General features: G+C 35.1%; 1 protein-coding gene across 1 annotated transcript; it reads right to left on the reverse strand.

Annotated features, from left to right (window-relative positions):
* Positions 498 to 24347, reverse strand: LOC18589684 (callose synthase 3). Its single transcript, XM_018127495.1, has 43 exons — positions 24049 to 24347; positions 23450 to 23690; positions 22353 to 22453; positions 20372 to 20496; positions 20176 to 20269; positions 19905 to 20015; positions 19690 to 19806; positions 19440 to 19532; positions 17281 to 17372; positions 16823 to 16949; positions 15216 to 15353; positions 14981 to 15057; positions 14812 to 14902; positions 14161 to 14283; positions 13948 to 14065; positions 12780 to 13114; positions 12649 to 12701; positions 12495 to 12555; positions 12099 to 12180; positions 11973 to 12022; positions 11789 to 11875; positions 11263 to 11397; positions 11060 to 11154; positions 10888 to 10972; positions 10652 to 10812; positions 10387 to 10510; positions 10188 to 10288; positions 9937 to 10096; positions 9689 to 9840; positions 8186 to 8295; positions 7937 to 8062; positions 7731 to 7799; positions 7379 to 7565; positions 7135 to 7291; positions 5616 to 5735; positions 5387 to 5505; positions 5218 to 5301; positions 3216 to 3328; positions 2894 to 3123; positions 2007 to 2804; positions 1867 to 1917; positions 1116 to 1301; positions 498 to 974 (listed from the first exon to the last, which is right to left on the reverse strand). The coding sequence occupies exons 2-43, from the start codon at positions 23634 to 23636 to the stop codon at positions 726 to 728; spliced, it is 5874 nt and encodes a 1957-aa protein (XP_017982984.1). The 5' UTR covers positions 23637 to 23690; positions 24049 to 24347; the 3' UTR covers positions 498 to 725.

Here is a 24347-nt window from a genome sequence, read left to right on the forward strand (position 1 = left end):
AAGTTTTGTTGTATGAGACAGAGAAGAAACATTTACGCAATGAGAGCCTCAAATTAATTCAGTAAATAGATCAATCATTGAAATAATTTTAATTATATTCTTTATGAATGTTAGAATTTGTAAATTTATCATAATTTTTTATTGTTAGAATAAAATTTAAATGTTTATGGTCTATTTGATTATTTCACTTCTAACTGAAGACGTGAATATATGTATATTTTTTATTTTGACAATTATTGTACAATAAATTACAAGAGATTATTTTTTTCATAATTCGGTTAAATAGTGTAGCCTATGTAAATTGTTGGAAGTATTTCAATCGATTAAAATATTACATTGGGTAATTCAATTTTTAATAATTTGATTTGGGTTCTACCGGAATCGACTGAATTGGTTATATAAAATGTTGACAGGCAACCCATCAATTCATCTACATCTCTAACCTTCTCTCCTACCCTCCTCCAGCCCCAAGGTCCAAATGTGATCCAACACTGAAGTTACACACAAAATATATATAGATATATTGATGAAATTGAATAATAGTATGTTTCATCATAATCTTACAAATATTGTTCAAAGTCATGCTAGGTGGTAAGCAATTGGGTCAGTTCCCAATGCCAAAATTGCTGTCCCCTCTTCATCCATAATATATTTACAACTATTAACAAAGCGTTCCATGATTGAATCAGGGGGATCAATAACATGCATATCATTACCACTATTGCTTACTCCTTGTTACGAGAAGTGCGATCTTTACGTTGTCCACCAAGAATACGAGAAATCTGCAGACCTCTACTGAATGCTTGGTTGAAAAGCATACGAGTCTGAAATTCTGAGACAAAAGGAAACCAGGCCAGGAATGCTACCGGAGTGAAAAGAAGCAACCCCATCACTATCTCATAACCCCGAGCAAGAGTTCGTACTGATCCCCAAAAACCAGCTTTCTTAACAAAAGGCCTCAAAGCTTGAGCAATCTGACAAAAATACGGAAACAAGGTATAAATAGCATTAACATACATTTTGAAGTAACAGAAACACAAGTTCAACCATTATCATATATGACTGTAAAAATTGTAGCAGTAATGTGTGTGTGTAAGAGAGAGAGAGATGTTTACCAGAAGCATTCCCCAACCCGTAGGCATAAATGCAAGAATGCACACAATAATGTCTTGAAGTGTCATGTGAGGGAGAGCAATCAAAGTAACCAGAATGGCCACGAATGTCAAGAATATTAATCCCTTGATGAGCCGAAAAACAAGTTGATAACTTGCACTGAACTTTCGCCTCCCAACAGATACAGTCTAAGCAAGAAAAACACAAAAATGTAAAATGATTAAGAATGCTTAGAGCTAGATATATGGAGTTTAGTTCGCCTCCAAATTAGAAATCAAGACCAACATCACTGTCATTGTTATCTGATACATATGACAACATAAATAGGAAGATGAAACCATTCAATTTTGAAAAGACATCTGTCAATAAATCATTTTCCTGTGTGTTCACACAACTATTTATAAACTATTCTGAAGCATTTGGTTCTCTTTATCTGTTTAAGCAGCTATCGTTTATCAGCAGTTGACCGTGGTTAAGTAAACCATAACACAATGAATTTAAGCCCTGTTTACCTGTGCAATTACTTGGTTTTCTTTCTCTTGAAAAAGTTCTCATTCAAAAAAATAAATATGTTTACAAAGGAACCAAAAAGAATAATTAGACAATAAATGATCTAACAGGAATATGAACAGGAAAAATAAAATGCTTCATGACAACTTATGCCTAGTCTACTCTCAGGAAGATAATAAGCAATTAACAAGAGGACTTTTTGAAACACGTCAAGGCCAATATTTGAAGAATCTAGCCACCTACCTTCATCACAAATAATATCAGAACAATCACCAGCCATGATGCACCATAGATCTGTGACCAAGCGAATGAAAATACCCAATGTAAACATATAAAGATGAAAAATAAGGAAAAAATGGCCAAAGAAACGGAGAGGGACATACCAAAAAGCTTCTGTTTTCTTTGATAACATTCAAGTGATAGACAAGCCCATACTGGTAGATAAAGAATCGTAAAGCTAACAATATCTCAGCAATAATACCACGCTTCCCAGAATATTGAAGATGCTCTTGCTCTTCCTCCCACCATGATTCCCAACTTTTTTCTGGAGGTACACCTATACCACCTCGGTTGTTTATCCACTTATTCCAATCAGTCCAATCATCAACAATCTTCTGCCACTCGAAACCAGAAGGATTGAATAGGAAGGGAGCAAAAAGCCATGTGCCCACCATAAACCACAAAGATACAGTGATCAATACATAAGCAACTGCACTTCTGTAAGTATGACCAAAGATTTGGTACACTAGAAGCAAGATCATCATCTCAATACCCTTCACAAAATGGCTACGTGAATAAAGCCGGTAGTTGTCAGCAAACTTGGCATGGAACACCACAAACCCTCGGCCTGTAGGCCTGTACTTTGCACCTCCATGAAGCAATGTCCTTCCATAATAGTGGGTCTTTGTTCCAAGAGAAAATGTGAAAAATACTGGTGCCAATTGCAACTGCATTAATATAAATTCACTTAATGCAGTTCGGAAACCCCTTTCCAAGCCAATCTCCATCAACATAGGTAATGCCATCAAAAATCCAATTTGAACAAAAGATTGAGAAGCAAGAGCCACTTGAAGAGGCTTATTATCACGAATTGCTGGTTGCTCACTTAATCCTTGTTCAAGGCCACTCAGTACAAGATAGAGGCGACCATAAAGGAACACATAGACAGTGAGCACTGTTATCTGAAAAAGAACAGAGAATGATGCTTGGTGTGTTACATAGAGTCATAATATTTTAAAGTCACAAATAAAAGAGAAATTTGCACAATTACCAAAGTATTGAAGTAAAAACCAACTGTAGTGAAATAACAAGACAGCATTCTGAAAAAGTCAAAACGATGTCCAAGCCGGTATATATCCCGACTCAAAGTCTGCTCTCCATTGCCATTAGCTATTTTTGCCTCAAACATAGATATCTGATTGAGACCCACATCCCTTCCCTTCCCAACTTGTATGTATTCATGATGGGTGACGTTGCCTTCACGAAGTGTAGAATTGAAGCCTACAATCACAATCACAATCACAAAAGTTACTAATAGAAGACAGAACCAAACATTAATACAAACATGGCACAAATATAGAGGCATTTCATACCAGCAAAAATATCTTCACTCAAATTAATGACTTTGGATGCTTTACTTACACCCCCTCTTGCGAGGTGAAAGAGCCTATCAAATACATCCGGATGACCATAGTGGAACCGAACCCTATACAAACAGGAAAATTGTACATAAGAGATCGAGCATTGGTTAAAATAAAAGATGTAATGAAAACGTAAGTGAACCAGAGACATGGGATTAAAGAGAATGCTTATTCTCTTGAAAAAACTCCAAAAACTCAAAGAATATAGATTTCCTGGAATAAACCAATTGCACCATAGTAGTATTGCTGGGTTGATGCACCAGTAGAAATCTCATCCTCACTAAAAAGACTAATCATAAGAATTTGCAAGATCATAGATAATTTGCCAATATTCTGAGGCCAATATCGTAAGACTTATTCTTTAGAGCATATGGACTTAATCTTCATGGCATTAGAATTCCAAATAAAGCAGTTCAATAGACAGAGGATAGCTTGCTCTTTGCTTTTGAAAGAGATTTTTTTTTTTTTTTAAATGGATAACTGAAAACATTTTGGAGATAAAAAGGTGAAAAAATAAGAGACATTTTTATGCAAAATTTCTTACAAAAATGATACCAACAAAGACAATTTTGGAAATAGGCAAAAAAACTTTGATAGTAGTTTTTAACATATAATTTAAAGCAAAAAACCAATGAGTCAATGAGTTGTCCAAGTTGAATAAAAATGTCAACTAATTCAAATTATTTAAAAGAGACTAATCAAACTCTCCCAATATATATTAGTATAGATTCCTAAGAAAGCTCAATTCTTTGTACTAACAAGAAATTTCCTATGGGAACCTTGATTCGTTTCAATAATTTAACAGATACACCAGCTACAGTGGTTCATAGTTTTATTAGTTTTCTTTTCATCTATTACTGAAAACAAGCAACAACTACAATCTCATCATGTAGAGCTAACTATATGGATCATATCATGCCAATGTGCTCTATTTAACATTGTACCCCTCAACAAGCTCTGTAAAAATGATGTTATTTTTTGTGTTTTCCATCACTGTCCTCTTTGGCCTCCCTATCCTCCATTACATCACATCTTCTCATGAGGGTATTTCTAGGTCAATTCTTTACACTTCCAAACCACCTTAAAAAGCTTTCACATATATGTTTATATTTTGGATCATATCGCGCCATTGTTCTCTATTCCATGTCCTCTTTGGTCTTCATCTCCATTGACATGAGTGTCCTCCATTCAATTGAATCTTTCACAAAAGGGTAATGGTATAGCAATAGCATCTTCTCAACATTGCTACATAACTAAGATTTAATCATATTGAAAAAATATTCTTCCACACTTTGTTCAATTCATGGTTCTGCTCAAAAGAGGAATGCACAGCTTTTAGGTGGTGTCCCTTTTAAGTTCAAACCACTAAGAATTAACAACAGTGATTACAATGACTTGTTAACTTATGATGCACGCAGTTTGACCTTCAGAGGTAGAATACCTTGAGATACCTAAAACCCTATTTGAAGGATTATTTTCAGCTTTACCATCAACATCAAACCTAAAACCACTAATAATAAGTGAACAGGCCTAAACAACATATTCCCAAACTTGATTAATATTGGATAACACCATTTAACACTTCTCCTCATCTAGCTTCAACACTAACAAGTCAAATAAATAGGCTTAACAGTGTGAAAATGAATATGGAGAAACAAACAACAAATAACAATAGAAACAGAGCAACAAACAACCAGGGCTCTAATAACTTGTCAAACATCCAACTAATACCAATTTGCTATAGCTCAAATAAGTCGTTTCTAAGTCTCTTCTAGAAACGAGAGGGAGGGTAGTGTAATTGATCATGTATTTCAAAAGGAAACAAACAGATCTAAGAATTCCTGGGTGCTTTACTTTCATTATAAGGGATTAAAACCCCAGCATTACCCATTGAATAAATAAACAAATATTATAGAGCTCTGAAGAAGATTTAAAGAAAAAAAAAACAACTTACTTTAGAGGGTTGGCTAACAGTCTCTGACCAATAGTAACAAAACTTGTCTCCTGATTTGACATGAACCATGCAAGAGAAGAAACACTGCACCAAATGGTAGAAGTATTAACCATCATATTAACATGACAAGAAAGCAGTTACTAACTTGGAGACGAGAATGCCACCACACCTTCCTGTAAATATGTGCTCTCTAAGCCCAAGAATTGTCGGGTATCTTACACCATCATGCTTTGTGAGGAATTCTTGCAACAAATTCCTCATTTTCAATGCCTCTTCCATGTAATTATCCTAGGCAATTCATCCAAAAGAGGAAGGTAATAATCCTATGCGAATAAGCAATAAAATAGAAGTAATAGGCACAATGTAGAGAATTATGATGTTTGGTACAACTATCATACCTGGTTCATATCTATTGTTTGCAAGCCTTCTCCTCGTGAGAAGATAATGGCATGATTTTGGTTTTCAGGTTTCCCTTCACCCAAGATAGCAGGCCCTGGAAGTTTTATCCGATAAATTTCCTGTTTGTGGAAAATGACAATTAAAAGGAAAAATTTTAGGATGCTGAAATAGAGTGAGAAATAGGCAAAGCAAAAGTGGCTATTCAAAATCAACAAAGTGAACAATCAAAGGATTCCATTGAATTTAGAAATATAGAATATCCTCTGGACAATCTGAAGGAGTTCAAGAACAAAATGCATGTGTAAGCAAAATTCATGCCCAATATTTTAAGGCATATTATGATGACATTTTATCTTCATAGACGCAAATGAATTGTAAGCGAGTAAAAACAAACACAGAGAGAGAGAGAGGGAGAGAATGTTAGCAGTAAGGGCATATTAAAAAACAAAGACTATTACAACTCTCTGCATGTAATGAAGATCTAAAAACCCACAGAAACTTTAGCAAAATGTAGTTTAAATGCTTATGTTGTATTTCTCTCAAAGCTGGTGATTAATCTTTCTTAAAAGCTTATCATTGGGGATCTACAAAGAAAATATAGTAACAGCTTCTCAATTTATAAATGTATTGCCATTTGTCAAAGTAAATATAAATGGCTGGAGGGCCAACTGCACAAGAATAGTTCCAAACAAGTGGTTGATTTCATTTGTTTAGCAGTATGAAACACTTATGTCAGTAAAATAAGTTCAGTAATTTCCCCGATGCTAAAAGAATGACCTATAGGAAAAAGAGAACTTTTAGCATTAGAAAGAATAAAAAAGAAACACCTTTACAGAACACTAAAACAAAAATTATTAAATTATAATAAAAATTAAAGTAAAAGAATAAATATATGTCTAATTGTCAGAAGCATCCTCAAATTACTGTGATCTAGGATCAGTCTTCAACTTTTTGAATGTGAATAGAGAAGAGTATAGAATCATTACATAAAAAGTAAAAAGGAAGATTGTTTTAAATATTTTTCCAAGAATAATGACATGCAAAAGAACAGTAATTGCTTCAAGAAGATTATTATTCATTTTATACCTACAACCACCTTTTCATATAAAGAACTATTGCTACTGTTTAGCTAGTGTTAAGCACTCAATTACTAATTGATCATATTTGGAGAGTGCCACTTCAACAAAAAACCACAACAAACCCAAACATGAATGAAGTGGGATAATACAAAACTTAAAAACCCCCCTCATAAGCAGGCACAATCTAACAATTTAAGCAAATGAGCATACCACATGGACATCAAATAAAAGGCGATAATCCCAACAAAACAAAAAAGTATACCTAAGCTCTGATACTATAAAAAGGCATCCAACCCAAAACCATTTGGCAGTAGGTCCTGCCTAACCTCAATACGAGATAACAACAGACCCCAAATTCAACTAAGGTGAGATAACAACACTTGAAAAATAGTGTAAAACACATAATTGCATATGATCTTGAAATTAGATAAAGCATTACCTGGTCTAGATTTTGCACCGGCTCTGAAGAATCACTAGACTTTGGCACAGCCCTCACTAGAACAGAAAAGTAATTAACCTTGCCATTAAGCTTCTTCAACCTATCCTCATTACGTTGTTCAACCTCATCAATGTATGCAACGCGAAGTGACGGGTATCTGCCAGTAAAAGATATATCCACTTAATAAAAAATATGTCGGTTGCTAAAAGCAACTGAGAAATCTTAGGAAAATTAGCATGCTTACTTAGTCATAAGCCTCAGAATGTCCTGTGCACGCTGGTCACCAGACCGCTTCTGAATGCCATATTGTTGACAAGACACAACATATGTGAATTTCATATCAGCTACTGCTTCACACTGTACCTTCAGTGACCTATCCTCTTTGTTATCCTCCGTACTTAATTCTATGGCCTTATAGCCTTCCATCAAATCTAAGAAGGTTGACATTAAAACCAAGTGAGCTTGAATATCTCATATCACACAATAATTCATGCAAGAATAGAAATATTAGTAACGAAGATGTAAGAGCATCAGTAATGCGATTAGCAGCATACAATTAATTATACTGCAATTTTACAGCAAGGTGAAACAGTTACCTTCATGTTTGGCCATATCAAGGAAAGCCTGCAGCTCCAATGCTTCACGATAGTACATCATACCTCTAACTGACATTTATAATGATCTATTAGTCTATAGAAAAAAGGAAACCAGTGCAAACATATGCATGCACACAAACACACATGAATGCACATGTGAGCATGCACACACACCACACACACACAGAGAGAGAGAGAGAGAGAACCAGTTCTCGTTAAAGTTTGGCCCCTATATGATGCCCATAAACGAAGGTGTTCTTCTAACTCAGGAGATTCTTTAAGTTCTTCTTCACTGCTGCATCTCACCCGTTCAAGAAAGTTATTCCATTCATCTGTACATTATTAATCAGCAATCAGCCAAAAATGGAAGAACAGTGCGAAGATTTCGCATTTCCAATGTACAAGTGAATGTAAACCCTTTATAAAAATTAAAAAAAAAAAGGGTGAATTCAAACCTGGAAAGATTTTTTGCAAGTAAAAGAGGATGGAAACACCATCTTCATTTGGATTTTCCAATTCTTGCAAGGAGAAAAGAACTTCCTCTGTGTAGTAAGGAGTCAAAACACTACAAAAAACATGATTTTATCACTTCAGCAACATGCATTAAAAACAAAATGGATTATCATGTAATCATGATCATCAAGCAAAAATGAAGCTAACGATATTTGAAATGCTCAAGCCCATGTACAGTATTCATTAATTTTTACCAGATAGCGAACTAGAACTCATTTTCAACATTTAACCAGAGGTTCAGCAATCATATGGAATAGGAATTTACTTCAAGCTAATTAGCTCGAAGAGAGAGAACAATATTCAACCAACTTCGTAATCATGGACAAAAATGAAATAAGAAAAATTATGTCAATTTGTTTGTAATTAAGTTTTATACATTTCATTATCTTAAATTATTTAATCTTCATGAAATTACATTATTTAAGGCAGTCTGGAAACATAAAGAGGAGACCAACAAATGCCCCTACAAGAAGATTTGATTTAATAGATGATATCCATTTCCAGCAGTAGAGGAAGACTGAAGAGATATGTAGGGGAACTATAAGAAAAGACCTCATTTTACTTAGCCTACAGAGATTAGTCTTACATAGCGTATAGTGACACAGTGAGATCCATATACCAACCCAATAGTGGGAAAAGGCATTGAATTTTTGCAAGTAAAACCTCATATAGTAGTACTTAATTTATTTAATTGATCTTTTCTGTATATTTTATACCAATAAAATCTAGTTTTGTCAATTGTAGAACAGGTGCGTATAGTAGCAGTAAAAACAAGTAGGAATAGAATAAAAACGGGAAGGAAATAAAAGGAAAGATTTATGGAGAACTAGATACATGTCAACTACACTGCAAGCCATTCTATTCCATGGATAGGCAGATAGATAGGGTAGAGCTTTGGGTTTATAAATTGTATCATATACTCTGAACTAATTCATGTTATCTACAAATAACTAATATAAATGACTACTATAATCAACAAGCAAGATCCTAATCGTTTGTTGAATACTAATGGTTGCAAAAATTCTGTTATTTGAACCAGCTTAGCTCAGAGGTTGAGTATTGCATTTATAGCGCAACGGTCATCAGTGTGATTACGATAGCTGGCAGGTGTGGGAATTTTACACTACTGGTATCTTTTATTAAGAAAATAAAAACAACATAGAAAAAGTTTTTCTCCTTTTCCAAGGTTTACTAATCTGCTTATAATGTTATAAAAACTTCTGAATATGAATAAATTGGATAGCTTCTACTGTTGGACAAACAAAACAAAGGGCTTTCTTGCAAGATTTTATATATCAATAATTTTTTAAAAATAGCACAAATATGCTCTTTCAATTTCCCATTCAATCGTCAACAAGAAATATTCATTAGTTGATACTCAATGAGATATAAGAAGAGTAAAAAGCACTATTAGAAAGAAACAATAAATCTGGGATAAAGCTTACGAGAATGAAAGCATATTGCGAACTTTAGGCGCAGCAGGCATATCCATAAACAAAGAATTTGAAAAGAAAGAAATTCGCCTCCTAGCCTCTAAATTAGATGGCACGTCCATAGCAGATTCCTTTGTGGTAAGTAACAGATAAAGTCGGTTGATCTGCAAAAAAAAATTAGGAAAAGCCACGATAGAAACAATTAATAGATTTATCTAGAAAGAAATACTTTAAGCTTTAGTCTCCAACAATGAACTCACCTTTTCTTTCCACGCTTCTGTAACAGGAGATATTGGAAACTTGATGGCTCCAGCAGAGGCAAATAATTGATCTAATTTTTTTTGATCAAATAATTGATAATGTTGATCAAGTAGGATCATCCCCTCATGCCCGGACCCTCCATGTATTGAATCCACCAAACTTTTAAGTATAAAAAATAAAATAAAAATGAGTAAGTTAAGGCACTAGGACATACACACATTAAGGAAACAATCATGTGAAGATGCCAAACCTGGAGATTTCATCCTCTGTCATTATGTCTTTTGTCACAGTCTCCAGCATATCCTGGAAACAGAGTACCACTTGACCCCTTTCCTCCTGCTTATTTTCCAACTGCAAAAATCAAGCAGGTCATCTTAGGACTTCTCATTACCACCCAAATCCCATAGGAATGAAAATCTTCTTAAACCAAGCTAGGTTTTGAATATTACCAAAAATTTGATCAACTTCACAATATGGTCATAGAGACTAGGGAGAGCACTCATTTTGTAAGCCATAATTAGACTACCATCTTCTATACGTTTGTCAACCTTGGAAAATATGTCATTTATAACCCTGGAAACATATTGGAATGAATAAATATTATGTTAGACAACAGTAGGCTTCACCTAATAATAATCTTAATAGGAGGAAATTGTAGCTTGAATGATATGGATTACATCTGTGGTTAACATTCTACATTGAACAAGAGCTTACTCTTTTTCCCGGGGCCCTTCAACCAAAAACTTAATAATACTTCTGAATGAGGCATAGCATTCACCAATTGCACAGAACATGTAAGGGTCAGCTTCAATTCTCTTTTGCAGCTCTTTATCCCTGCTATCACTGTCCTTGGCCATATCCAATGCTATTGGGATCTACATGAAGATTCATAGTTAATATTATGATACTCAATTCTCAAAATCACCGGAGCAAAATAACTTGAAACAAACCTTGCTAGCAAGCAAAAATGGTGGCCACTGGATTTGCTCTAAATCACGGTCAGCCCAATAGGGAACAAGCAACAGGTTCATTTCCCTGAAAATGAAACAAGCTCAGCACGTAGTAAGAATAAGATTAAAGCTGGAATTACAGAGTATAACTTAGAGCAGAGAGTATAAATACTTATTGCTTATAAGATCTTCCTGTCGAAAACTGCTGATTATTTTGTTCCACAACTGAGCAAATTTTGCAGCCCCTTTCTCTTTATTAGATGGTGGCTGAAAAAATAGACTATTATTAGATGGCAAGGTATTTTGTAATGCTTCTATCACAAAATCATAGAGAGATTACAAGTTATATGGTAGGTAATGTCAAAGCGGTTTGACCTGCCCAAAGCTGCGAGAGAAAAAACCCCAAACTCCTTTCCTCTTTTTCTTGCTTAGATCCTCTGGAATTAAACGGGCATTAAAAGCACCAGGCAATGATTCAAAACGAGATCTGAGCATTCCTAATGTTCGAATCTGGAGTTTATAAACAAATAAAGAATGAAACAGTAAAAATCCAAACACAGCAGAAATAAAACAAAACCAATCTAGGTTCGAAAAAGATTCTATAATAATTATTGAGAAGCAGATAAAGATGAGATTTTCACTATCTCCAAATAAAAGTGAAACCAGCAATTTTCATTATGGCAAAGTTTACAAAAAAAAAAAAGGATGTTCTACAGTTGACATCATCCACATAAAATAGGTGAAGGAAGCAAACACATGGTAAACAACGACCATAGTGCATGTTTCCTGAAAATGCTTGACAAAATAAGAAGACATTTTGTTAAATAATCAGAAAAATGAGCAAAGGAGTAAAAGTAATAAGACAAGATTGTAGTAACTAGTTATGTAAAGCTCAACTAACCTCTCCAAGTCGTCTAAATGCGCCATAAATACCTCCAAACAATGTGGAGAATATTGCATACCAAATCTGGGTATCCATAAAATAGACCTAGAAAATAAAAATCTGCAAATTAGACCTTAAAATATCCCAGTCAAGCTTATGACAGAAAAACATGGATCAACTATGAGCATGACATAAGCCATACAAGAATGATTGGAGCCCAGAGAGCAATCACGACACCAATGTTGTTCTTTGCTGCAAAAAAGACAAGAGGAAATGAACCTTCTGTTATGGGAAAGAGAAGAGAATGACACATTTTAATGTCCACTACCTCGGGGGAAAAATTCATGCCATTGGAATTTACTTATCCGAACAGACATAACAGCTTTTGTGGGACCAACTAAAGGCTTTATCTGTCACCAAGAAAGGAAGAAATGATAAAAGGTTGAATCAGTTGCTAAAAAAATTTCAAAATCAGATATGCTCAACAGAAATAGGTAGATAAAATAGAAGATCTTTTAAGATCAAAACAAGAGAAATGCCAACTGAAGTGATTCTGGGTTGCCTTAAGTCCAGCTTCACCATTACTTTAATCATGGCCAACTTTTGGTATCAATAGCTGACCATGACAGTATTTTGATTGATTTAATGATCAGTGCAGAAAAAGAAAGTATGATCGTGTGTATGGGCAGGGGGGAGTTAAGGATCAAATGATTGAAAGACACACCTCAATATAATAACTAAATGTCAACTTAGTGATGATAAGTAGGACCCAAAACATTGTATACCTGAAAGTTCAACAACAAATAAATTAGAAATCAAATATTTGACATAGTTACCACAAAGGCAATCAATCAATCTTAAAAACATCGAACTCTTACTTGAAGAGAGAAAATGTGCTCTCGTGCATTGCCCTACCAACATAGAGACGAGGCTGAAAGAATCAGGCAAGGCAATAAGTGAACTAGAAAACAAGTAGGGAAAAGAAGATTATATAAGAATAGTTGTCTACCTGTGACCACCACATCATAAGCATCACAATTTTGTAGTGTGAACTTTCAAGGAATCGACGAATGAATGGAAAAAGAAACAAAATTGCGGCCAGCATATTTGGTGACAAGTAAATTACAACAGCCAAAATAAACAAGGAAGGTGAATTTGAGGTATTGCCAAACCAGCTTTGGATGGTTCGTGCAAACCCTGAAGGATCGTCCCAAGTATAAGCATAAGTGACAGGTAGAACGATCACCCACGCGGCTGCAGAAAGAACTTTCAATATGTATCTTAACTTAACATGAAATGACATGCTCTGCTGTGCTTTCCAGCTAAGGATTACATCAAGGACAGCTGCAAACATTATAGAAATATCAGTAAAAACTTCAACATAGCTGACATGCAGTACAATGAAAAGGTTTCTGCATTCCATAAAATGCAACAGCTTCATTATCGGGTTGACATAAGCAATAAACAAACATGCATCTTGCCATAGAGAAACAAAGAGTGAAGCAGAAAGAAATTTCCAACTTAACTTATACACAAGCATGTAGACTGAAATACCAGACATTTTAAAAAACATAGTCCACTAGTGATTGGCACCTAAGTTGATGGCATCCATCAACCAACAGTATACAACAGATCAAGACCAGTCTCATTATTGATAATGAAGGAAATGGAAAGGGTGATCCTACAAGGTGCAATGTAAATAACTTAATGTTAACCACGTCAGATGCCAGAAACAGTGTGCATAGAAATGATATGTTATCTGCAATACTAAAACAAAAGAGAAGCTATACGATACAACTGGGAAACTGTTATCTATCTGCTGTCATGATTCAACATATAAAAGGAAAATTATGTATGCCGTCAAAAGTACTACGACTCAAATCTTCTTTCTCAGTAAGTGTCAAACAATAATTATTTACTGTTAGCCTTAAATGGGTGTAGAAACAAGGTGTTAGTGCAAATAAAGTGCTTTCTACAAAGAACTTGAAATATAATTCACCAAAATAACCTCAGATTTCAGAAACCAACAAGTAGCATTTTTTTCTATTTTTATTATCTTCATAATGATTTGCCTACCATCTCAAAGAGGATGTTCCACTCAATCAAGAAAGCTTCTGTTGCAAATAGTTAAAATGATAACGATAGACGCTGAAGTAAGATTAACTGGTTTCACTCACCTTGGCCAAGCTTCAATATAGCAGCAGTTATGAAGACACTCAGCACTTTCTTGAACAAATCACCCCTAAAGATTGAACTTGGTTGCCCCGAGCCATGCCAAGCAATAATAATCATGGCCTTACAAGAACCAGACTCTATCAACACCATGCCAAAAAAATAAAAAATCTCAAAGGTAAATATGGAAAATCAGGTGCACCAAAGGTAAGTGCTACCTGCAAGGACAGGATGAAAAAACTCCACATTCGATCAAAGCTTCTGAAAACATGCCAGAATGAGCGTATCTCAACAAAGTTAACTTTCCCCATCCATCGATCATTAGTAGATGGCTTGTTATCCTACATATAAGAACCATCAGCCACAAACTAAGTAGGAGAAAACAATCATGCTAAAATGACTTAATACAATTAGCCAGGTGTCCTTTATTGCTAGCTTCCCATTTGTTTTCAATAACCAAGACAACTTTCAAATCTCTACAGTCACTAAAAGTTGTAGATTACATAGTCCAATTACCTTAGCGGTCAGTGCCATCAAAATAGACTTATCTACCATTCTACGAAATAGAAAACAAAACATATTGAGACTCATAAGAAAGAGGAAATTGACATTACTTCAACTTGAAGTCCACCATAAAGCCCATGACCTAAAGTTGATCAAGCAAATACAAGACATGCAAGCTAGAACCTCATGAGGAGAATTTACAAAATTACTTTGATCGCCACAATAGATTTAATTGTCTAAAGCCTCCCAGATGCAAGAACTGAGAACCATATATACAATAAACTCACTGCTGCCCATTGAACATTCTTCTTTTGGTTTAACAAATGCAAGGGAGAGAACAAACAGAGATCCAAAAATAAGCTTACCCCATTTTTCTCACGAAGTTGATCAATTGGCCGAGAAAAGAAATCAGCATCAGCACGCATTGGCCAACCCAACCGGAAACAATCAACGGACCTACAATTAAAAATGGGTAAATATATCTTTAGGAATATAAACGTGGAGAGATAAAACTTACAAATAAAAAATTCATACCAGAAGTATTCATTTAAATCATCGTAATTCCTCCATTGTGAATGCTTTGATTTCCCTCGTTTACTTATTTCAGCTTCCTGCAAAGAAAATCATCTTTTTTTCAGAAACAGGAAGACCAATTCTCCAGCATATTCACCTTTAAATTAAAAGGCACAAACACACACACCAACAGAAAAGGAGAGAGAGAGAGAGAGAATAAAATGTATGCAAAGCGGACAGGAATTGCATAGGGTACCCTCCGAATAACATCATAGATAGGTGTAACGACTTTCTTCAAAAAAGCCTCCTCCTCGCCTCCATAGGCTGGCTTCACATTCTCTCCGGTCATAGGACTGACATTTCCAGCTAGCATACCATAAAGTTCAAATGCCATCTACAGTAAGCAAAGGAAAGAAGCATTTACTATTTAATAAAGCAGAATAGATTTATCAAAGCAGTTATCTAGAGATAGAGATGTTATGGTTAGAAACACAAGCCAGGCACTGACACTAGTCCCCATACAGAACTACATAAATACAGTCAAGACAAAGAGAAGATTGATAACCACAACGAAAATGCCACTATAGATGGCAACAAATTCCAGAGTAAGTTGATAAGAATGAAATTGGATAAAAGCCAACTTAAAACAATGTCCTTTCATTAATGTTGGAGAGGTACATGAATGGCAACAATGTCATTTCTCCAACGCTAGAGAGATATGGGCGGACATAATTTTCATTAGGTTGTTCATATCAAATAGATTACAAGCCATTTAACTTAAAACCAATTCGCAATAGGTGGAGAGGACTCAATCTTATTAACGAACCCAAGAGATCCCACTCGCCCTCACATGTAGGAAGAATAGACCTAAGACATGGTATGTACTTCAGCAGTAGTGAATTACAACCCTACTGCAGACAATAAATGATGGGACAGCTTGCTCTGATCAGTAAAATTTAAATAAACCTCAAGTTTAGCCGGTGTGGGATAGATTACGTACAGTATCCATCATATGTAGGCCACATATTAGCAATTTAAACAAACAATGCTACAACCTTGAAAATCGAAAACGGCAGCAAGCAAAAAAAAAAAAAAAAAAGGCAACAAGCAACCTAGGCTTTGAAACCATGCTAAAAATCTAACTTAACACTAACTGGCCATAAGTGAAAAGGCTTAACTTGAATATAAGTTGCAACAAAACCCTAACTTAGCCAAGGTGCTATAACAATACACAACAATTCACAACTATGCATTTATGATGGCAATATCAAACACATGACAACACAACTTGAACTTTAACACAAAAATACTATTAGAAACTTGAGTGACGCAACACATAAATCTGTCTAACCCAAAAAATGACATGACATGACCAATTTTACAAATAAATCAATGGTTGGCAATTTTCATTCAAACTAACAGCCATTGACACAGAAATGATTCATGAACCCCAAATGCATATCACCTTTTTTGGCTACAATGAACTGACATTTTGCCAACTTCTCACATTGCACATCAAGTTTGACCTCTACAAATAGCCAAAAGACCAATGCAATGGTATCAAAGAAGGACCTAATTTTAACCGCTAGCTTCTATAGGCACCCATGAAGATATTCTAGTTTGATAATGTTCAGTTCTACAAGACAAAGAATTTCTCACAAATTAAATGCAGAAACACTTATAGAACAAACTTTTTTTTCTATCAATTGCTAAATCTTTTCTGATAGAAGTGTGGTTCAAAAACAAATGGCTACTATTTCCATGCCCATTATACAGAAGCCTGCTCCAGTTTGCTTAAAAGCCTTAATTCAATCTACATGAGTATGCATATTTATGGAAAGAAATGGAGTTTTTCGAACATACATGATGATAGATGTAGCAAAGGCATTCTGGCATGAATCTCAAGTTTGCAGCTTCACCCCATATTAAAAGATACAGACCCATGTACAATAATTTTCGCTGCTGCACTTCCTGCTGAATGGTTGGCAACCTGCAGATTTGAAATATCAAGGAGAATTAAGACAGAAGAAATAGGGGAAATCCATTCCTTAGAACATGACTGAAGTTGAACATCTTGAAAGACTAGGGGTGAAGAGCAAAAGGAAAGATACACAACAAGCACCCTACAAAATGAAGTGCTTCCTTCCCCCAATTTATCGATTGGAGTTCACTTTTGATATGTTGAAACACTTGTTATAATTAACTTAATTCATGACATATATTTATCTTAAAATATATCCTACAAGCAACATAAAGCAGCTTCCATTGAAGTTACATAGTCCAGCAAGATTTTACTGCTTAATAATAGCATGGAGTCTCACCAAAGACTACTTTTCCGATCCAAGTACTTGCACCACTTTTTGTAGTTCTTAAAAAGTTTCTTCATCACTTCTGTCAGTGCATGATCATCCAACTGCGCAAGAAATAATTATGTCAGACAATTTTTTAGCCATGTACCCTCTCAACAAACAACATAAGATCCAATTGCTGAGGCCACAAACTCCATTTGAAGCACATATAAAAGAAAGAAAGAAACGCTTTTGTATTATACTAATTAAAAAGAGTTCATAGCACAAAGAAAACAAACATTTTAACAGATAATAACTCTCCACTTGTCAAAAATAAGCTTAAGATATATTATTCTGAGAAAACTCCCCCTCACATGCCGGCCAATACTAACAATTGAAACAAATGAGCCTAACATGTGAACAAATAATGAGCAACAAACAACAAAAATAAACAAGGTAAGAAACAACTTAAGCTCTAATACCAAGTTTAGCTTCCACTGTAAAACCAATTGGCAATCCGTAGAAAGGACCAACCAAAACATAAGGCCACAACAAACTCTTAAGTTTTCATGGGATAAGATGATTAAACATTCCCTTCACATGTAAACTCCATGCTAACAGCGTAAATAAACACGCCTAACATATGGCTAACAAATAAGGGGTAAGAAACAACATAACAAATTGGGCATTTATTTCCACATGTTTGGCCACTCCTTGGCATCAGGTGTTAACATTACACATGAAGGGAGTGTTAGCAGGTGTTATCATATAGGTTAGCTTTAGAATTTGTTGTAACCTTACAAATTAGTTCGATCTCTTCACTTATTGCCAATTGGTTTTAGTAGCATGCTTAACAAGTTATGAGCTCACGTTACTTGTTACCTCGTTTGTTAAGCTGTTTGTGCCTCTTATTTGTCTATTGTTTGTCCATATGATTTTATGTTTACATAAATAACAGTGTTTTGCTCTTTCTCAACAATAAGGACGATTTCTGTTAAATCACACAAGAAAGAGTGAGCAACAATTATCAGCAAAAAAATGAGAAACGATCATTGCTGCTTAGCACTGCTGGTAACACTGCACAAGGACTTTAAGAGAGATCTATGAGATAAGATTAGAAAAGTATTTTGAATAACTGGAAAAGGAAATTGAGAAACGGGAAAATTAAGTAAGAAGAATTGCATACTTTTGATGATTAAGATGGGTTTATCAAAAATAAAAGGCACACACATATTCACAAAACTAAACACCCCTTATAGATCAAACTCAATAGCCCCATGTAGATGATTTTTGAACAATTATGGACTCACTAATGAATCATTGTTCCCAAGCATGTCTAGCAAAAATTGGATGCACAGCAAGTCGATGGATTTAACCTCAAAGTAGGTGCAGGGTTTTAGGTTAATTCTGCATTACGAGATGTTGTAGAGAATTTGACTTGATGGCTCCGAAATGGATTTTCTCCTTAAATTTCTCTCTGGAGTAGGAGATTGCTTACCCATGTCTCCTATTTCACACATCATCACATTCCTTAACCGCTGCTTGAGAATCAATTCTTTCTAACCTGAGAATTAACTCTCCATCATTTAATGAGGCATGAGCTAGCAGCTTTTTATTGGTTGCACTACTTATACCTCTAGCCTATATGCGGTCTTTAAGCCTCATTACTTGTTTCCACTTCCCACTCACTGCTATATGCTCTTGTTCCTACTCCTCGGGGCATAGCTTCAAGGGCTTGTCCTCGCTTCCACACTACTCTAAGTATTTGCTTCACGCTCTTGCACACCACTCCAGGCTCTTGTTCTCACGTCTACGCTACTCTTAAGTATTTGCTTCACACTTCCGTGCACCACTCCAAGTTCATGTTCCCAAATCATTACCCCTATTCACCACTTCCCACTTTACCTTTCAATCATTCCACCTACCACAGCACTCCATACTCTAGCGACCATTCCAAATCCTCTATGCTGCTCTACTTCATCTTGTTTCACCTCTTTACGACACTATACCCCATAATACTAATTTAACCTAGTAAAAGTTCAGGGACTAATCCAAACTTTTGATAAAAATTCAAGGATGAAATGGGCCACATATAAAAGAAAAGGGGATAAAGGTAACCATCACCATTTGAATATTTGCAATAGAAAGTTCATGCTCACATAGAAATATATATGTATAGTTAGCAAGCAAACCTTGGGTTGTTGATCAGGCTTTGGAAATTGCCGTATGTGCACATTTGCAAGCAATAAGATCAAATGCTCCCTTTGATTTGCCACATTATCTTTCTGAAGAGATACCAATTGAGATATAAGTATGGATCCAAATAAACAAATTGAATTGGCTTTTACCAATACTTTACTAGCAAATTTCAAACATTGGCAAGGGAACACAGAACACCCCACTGCACTGTAAACAAGTAGTTCTACTCCATTTATTTTTCACCTGAAACCCAAACATTTCTTGAAGCCAATCTAGAATGTCTTCATCTTTCTTTCTCTTGTGGTCTTTGGGCCATGGAAGACCCCTAGTGTTACGAAGAGCATAAACAGCTGCTTGGATCTACAATTAAGGTAAATAACAATATGTAACCAAAAGAAGGGAAAAGCAAATTGGAAGTTCAAAACAACTATCAGACAAGATGCAAGCTCAAAATATACCTCAGGATATTGCATTATAGCCTGGTTTGCACTTTCAGGATCAAGAGGAAGGATGTTGTAAGGGACCAAGATCTGTGTCTGTTCTGCAACTTTATCTTGAGCTTCCAAAATCTGCACTAACCTTAACCATAATTACATCTTTCACATGCAAAAAAATGAAATTTGGAGCTCATGGTTTCTTAGTAAATTAATCTAGCCAGTGAAAGATATCTACATCAAACAAGACAATAAAAAAAATGATCATAGGTCAAGATATATAAAATAGTTTCACCTCACGGTCAACTTCAATAGATTGTGTCAAATTGACGGCCTTCAAAACCTCAAAAAGAACATTCGCGGTTTGGTATGCTTTTGTAAGTTGCGCCCTACATAAAAAAAAAAAATGGATGTCAAGTAAAGAACTATGAATAGCAATTTCCACAATAATCACCCAAATAACTTAATACCATACCACCTTTAGGACTTACCGATCAGCTTTATCAGCAGCATTTGTCAATGCCTGGATGTACTTTTTGTAGTAGTGTTGATAAAAACTTTGCATTTCACGGGCATCACTTTTCTTAACCCTTCCCTGTAGAGTTGGATCATTCTCCTGTAATGACAAGATGAAATCTCCTCATGAGACCAACAGCAAAGAATAGATATAAAGAACTAGAAGCATAAATAAATGAAAGTGAGGACATGTAGACAGTATAACCAAATTTATTTTACATTAGGTGCATTTCAGCCATGAAAAGCTCTGATTACAGATGAAATTCTACTTACTAACACGGACTCCACATCAGATCTGTTTGGTAAGGATCTAAAATATTGGAAACTGGTGATCCTAGGGAAGCTATACCATGAACTGTTATTAGCATGCCTAGGACACTTCAACTTATGAACAATTAACTCCTACGAAACTCATCAACCTTATTAACGTTGAACCATTTCTCAAACCAATTCATGCTTTCGTAATCCGTCTATGAAAAATTAACTTCTAAAAACTCATCAATCTGACTCTTGAAACCATATGTGTAACCAGTTTATGAACCCAACAATCAAGGGTTTAGTTAACTATAGAAGTGACAACAATATGAGAGTTCTGATTGTCCTACTTGATAACTTTTAAGAACTATGTCAACCCAAACAAAATAATGTCTAACTTTGACGATTAAAACAAGTATTATATAAATGAATAAGAGAAATTCCTGATCAGAATGTGCTTTAAACATTCCCTTTCGCAAGTTTCAAGGCCATCATTGGCAACTTGTTATAAATTTTCAATGTCCATCTGGGACAAACTAGGGTCCATGTCAAAAATCGCTATCGAAGCCGTAACCACCCTTCAGGATATGAATCACAAAGCATCCAATATAAAAATATGTAAAAGCTAATATGACTACTCATAAACAAAATTAACTAAATACAAAAATTTATTAACAAAAAGGAAAAAGAAGTTGGCATAAAATAAATATATACCATGCATGAGAGAAAGGAAGGAGAGGGACAATTATTTAGAGTTGGGTTGACTTAGAAGCTAAGATGAATTCTAATATAAGTGAATTTGGCAAAGCATAAGCTCATTTTTAGTTTGCCAAATTTGTGAAAATCCTTCATCGATTTTCAAAAGTGAAACGAGTGGCAAGAATGGTAAATTACATTCTTAAGAAAAAACTAAAAGGGAGAAAATAGACACAACTTTCTACTATATCCAAAAGTTTTAAATAACCATCACCGACTAGAAAACAGTAATTAAAACAAGGGATAAACCCAGTTCCCTTCTGTGTTTTTCCCCCATCTATCCAGCATTAAGCAGCAGAATTTCATAATGGAAGCTCTAAATATACCAGGTTCCACAAAATATTGGAAAAAGTCACAGAAAAATAGTCAATAAATACTTCATCATTGGTTCATGGATCATTAAGCTCCAATGATATCAACCATGCCACTATTCTCATGCTTCTCTACCCAAATTGAAATTCAGAAGCTCATTCTTAGTTAGCCAAATTTGTGAAAATCCTTTTGGAAAGCATGGATTTCCAAAAATGACATGAGCTGCAGGAATGGTAACTCACATTTTTAAGAAAGAAGCCAATAGGGAGTGTATAAACACAACTTTCTGCTAAATCCCAAAGTCCACCATCACCGACAAGAAAACAGTAATTAAAACAGGGTTTAAACCCAGCTCCCTTCTGTGTTTTTCCCCATCTCTCTCATGTATTAAGCAGCTGAATTTCAGTTTGGCAGCTCTAAACATACTAGGTTCCACTACAAATTTAGGATAAGTTCCAAAATATAGTCAATAAATACTTATACTGGTCTGTGGATCTTTAAGCTCAAATGATGTCAATAATGCCATTATTCTCATGCTACTCTACCCCAATTGAACATCATTTCTACATTTCAAAGGCATTTAAAATATATGCTAAGCAAATTCTTCAAAAGAGAAGAACACAAGATACTCACTCTTTCAAGACGTTGAAGCAGTGCAGTTTTAAATTGGCGAACACCACGCCCACTGGAAGTGGGATCCAGCCTGTGAGCTTTCTCAAATGCATAGAATCGACCTACAAAGAAAACCGCAATGAAAAGATTCAACTTGAGAATGCAGATATTTTACAGAATCACACTGCAAGTAACCATGAAGCAAGAAGCAAATTAATAGCAACAATGAAATGAAACAAGTGGTACCAATATGTTTGAGGTTGAGTAAAGACAGACAAATATAAATGCCCATATATAAATATTTGACAGAACAAAACAGGTGAAATTTGAAATAATGCTCTTCCAAGAAAAACCAAATAAGCAGGGATGTCAAACATCAACCAAATCACAGCACCGAAAGAAGTATGATTTTAAGATCTAGATGACTGTAGACAAAAGTAGACAACACTAATTCTTGAAAATCCAGGAAAAATAACTTCAACGCTAGAAAATGTTACAAAGAGTTATCGGCATACTTCTGCTTCATTATTATTGCATCTTGCTTCTAGGGGAAAATCATTTAATGGTTCAAAGTTGCAATACTTGCTGCTGATCTTATAAAAGATTTACAGAGTAGAAAACAAATTTTCTTATTGAGATGCATCCGAATAACGCAACAATAGGAAACCCCATAATGTATCATTTTTAAGGCAATACATAGTTGGAAAAATCCAAGTGATAGGTTGTCAAATATTTGAAATTTTGAGTAGTTATCTTAACAAAAAAGTGAGATGCAAATAAAAATAGTACTAAATAATAATTAACTCAGTGAAGTAGACAACAGTGTAAGCCAACTTGTCAAGGAGCTGCAAGCGTAAGTATATTTTCACTTTCACCTACATGTGCATACAACAGAAAATATATCCAATAGTACACAATGTACATATGGAATCAGAAAAGTAGGTTAGATATATTGGGATTTGAAACTGCTATACTTTACACACTTAACACACAAGAATAAGGCTAACTCGTAGTAATAGTAATAGCGAGAAACATGTATGAAAATAGTACTGCAAATAATGGCGTTAAAACATAAAGAAAATCCATATTGTGAAAAGCAAACTAAGGCAGAAACTTACATAGATAAGCCACCCTTGGGTTGCTTGATTCGACCTCATTAGCAACACGGAGAATGGGTGCAATCTCGCTAAGAGAAGATGGCACCACCTCACTGTCAAAAGCTGTCTCTCCTAGATTACCAGCAGTCTGCGTGCGTGTGATCCGCCTCAGCGGTTGCGATTGATCTGACCCCCTGCTCGAGGACATCTTTGCCCTCGCCTTCCACCCAAAGTCTCAACAGGGAAAAAAACACTAACTTCGCTGCAAGAAAAAAAAAAGCTGTTTCTGTTCATCTTGCATTAGGTTTGAACAGAAATACAAAATCAAAAACCAAAATTTAACCTATCTCAGCTTAATAACACATCATAAACACCCAGAAACCAAAAATGGAAAAGAAAAAAGCCAAGTTTTCAGAAAGCAACAAAGTAAAAGCTAGTGAATCTAAGATGCGAAGGAGAAGAAAAAGACTCTGGTAAGGAAAGAAACTACAGTGAAACACCAAAAGAAACTGGAAAATTTAACTGAAAATAAAGATTTCCAAGCACTGAAATTAAACATAAAAGAAAGACACTCCTACAGAGAACAAAAAATAAAGAGTTAAGCAAAGAAGGTGAAGTACCAAGCAATTAAAGAGAATACTTTGAGCTACTAAATCGTCTACCAAAAACAGCAACAGATTAAACACCGAAATGGTGAAGGCAATGTGAAGAGGAAAGAGAGCTCACAGAGAAAAACCCTAAGAGAGAGAAAAACAACTATAGAGTGAGAAACAGAGACCGAAGAGAGAGTGAGTGAGTGAGACAGAAGGGCAGCTACTTTAAGCTACTTAGCCTCAAAGGAAGCAAAGCGGAGAATGAAGCCAAGAAAAAAGAGAATGGACTTGTTTTTTTTCTTTCTTTCTTCTTAACTGCTATTGGT

This window comes from Theobroma cacao, chromosome 9 (assembly GCF_000208745.1).
Source record: "Theobroma cacao cultivar B97-61/B2 chromosome 9, Criollo_cocoa_genome_V2, whole genome shotgun sequence".
Classification (NCBI taxonomy): domain Eukaryota; kingdom Viridiplantae; phylum Streptophyta; class Magnoliopsida; order Malvales; family Malvaceae; genus Theobroma; species Theobroma cacao.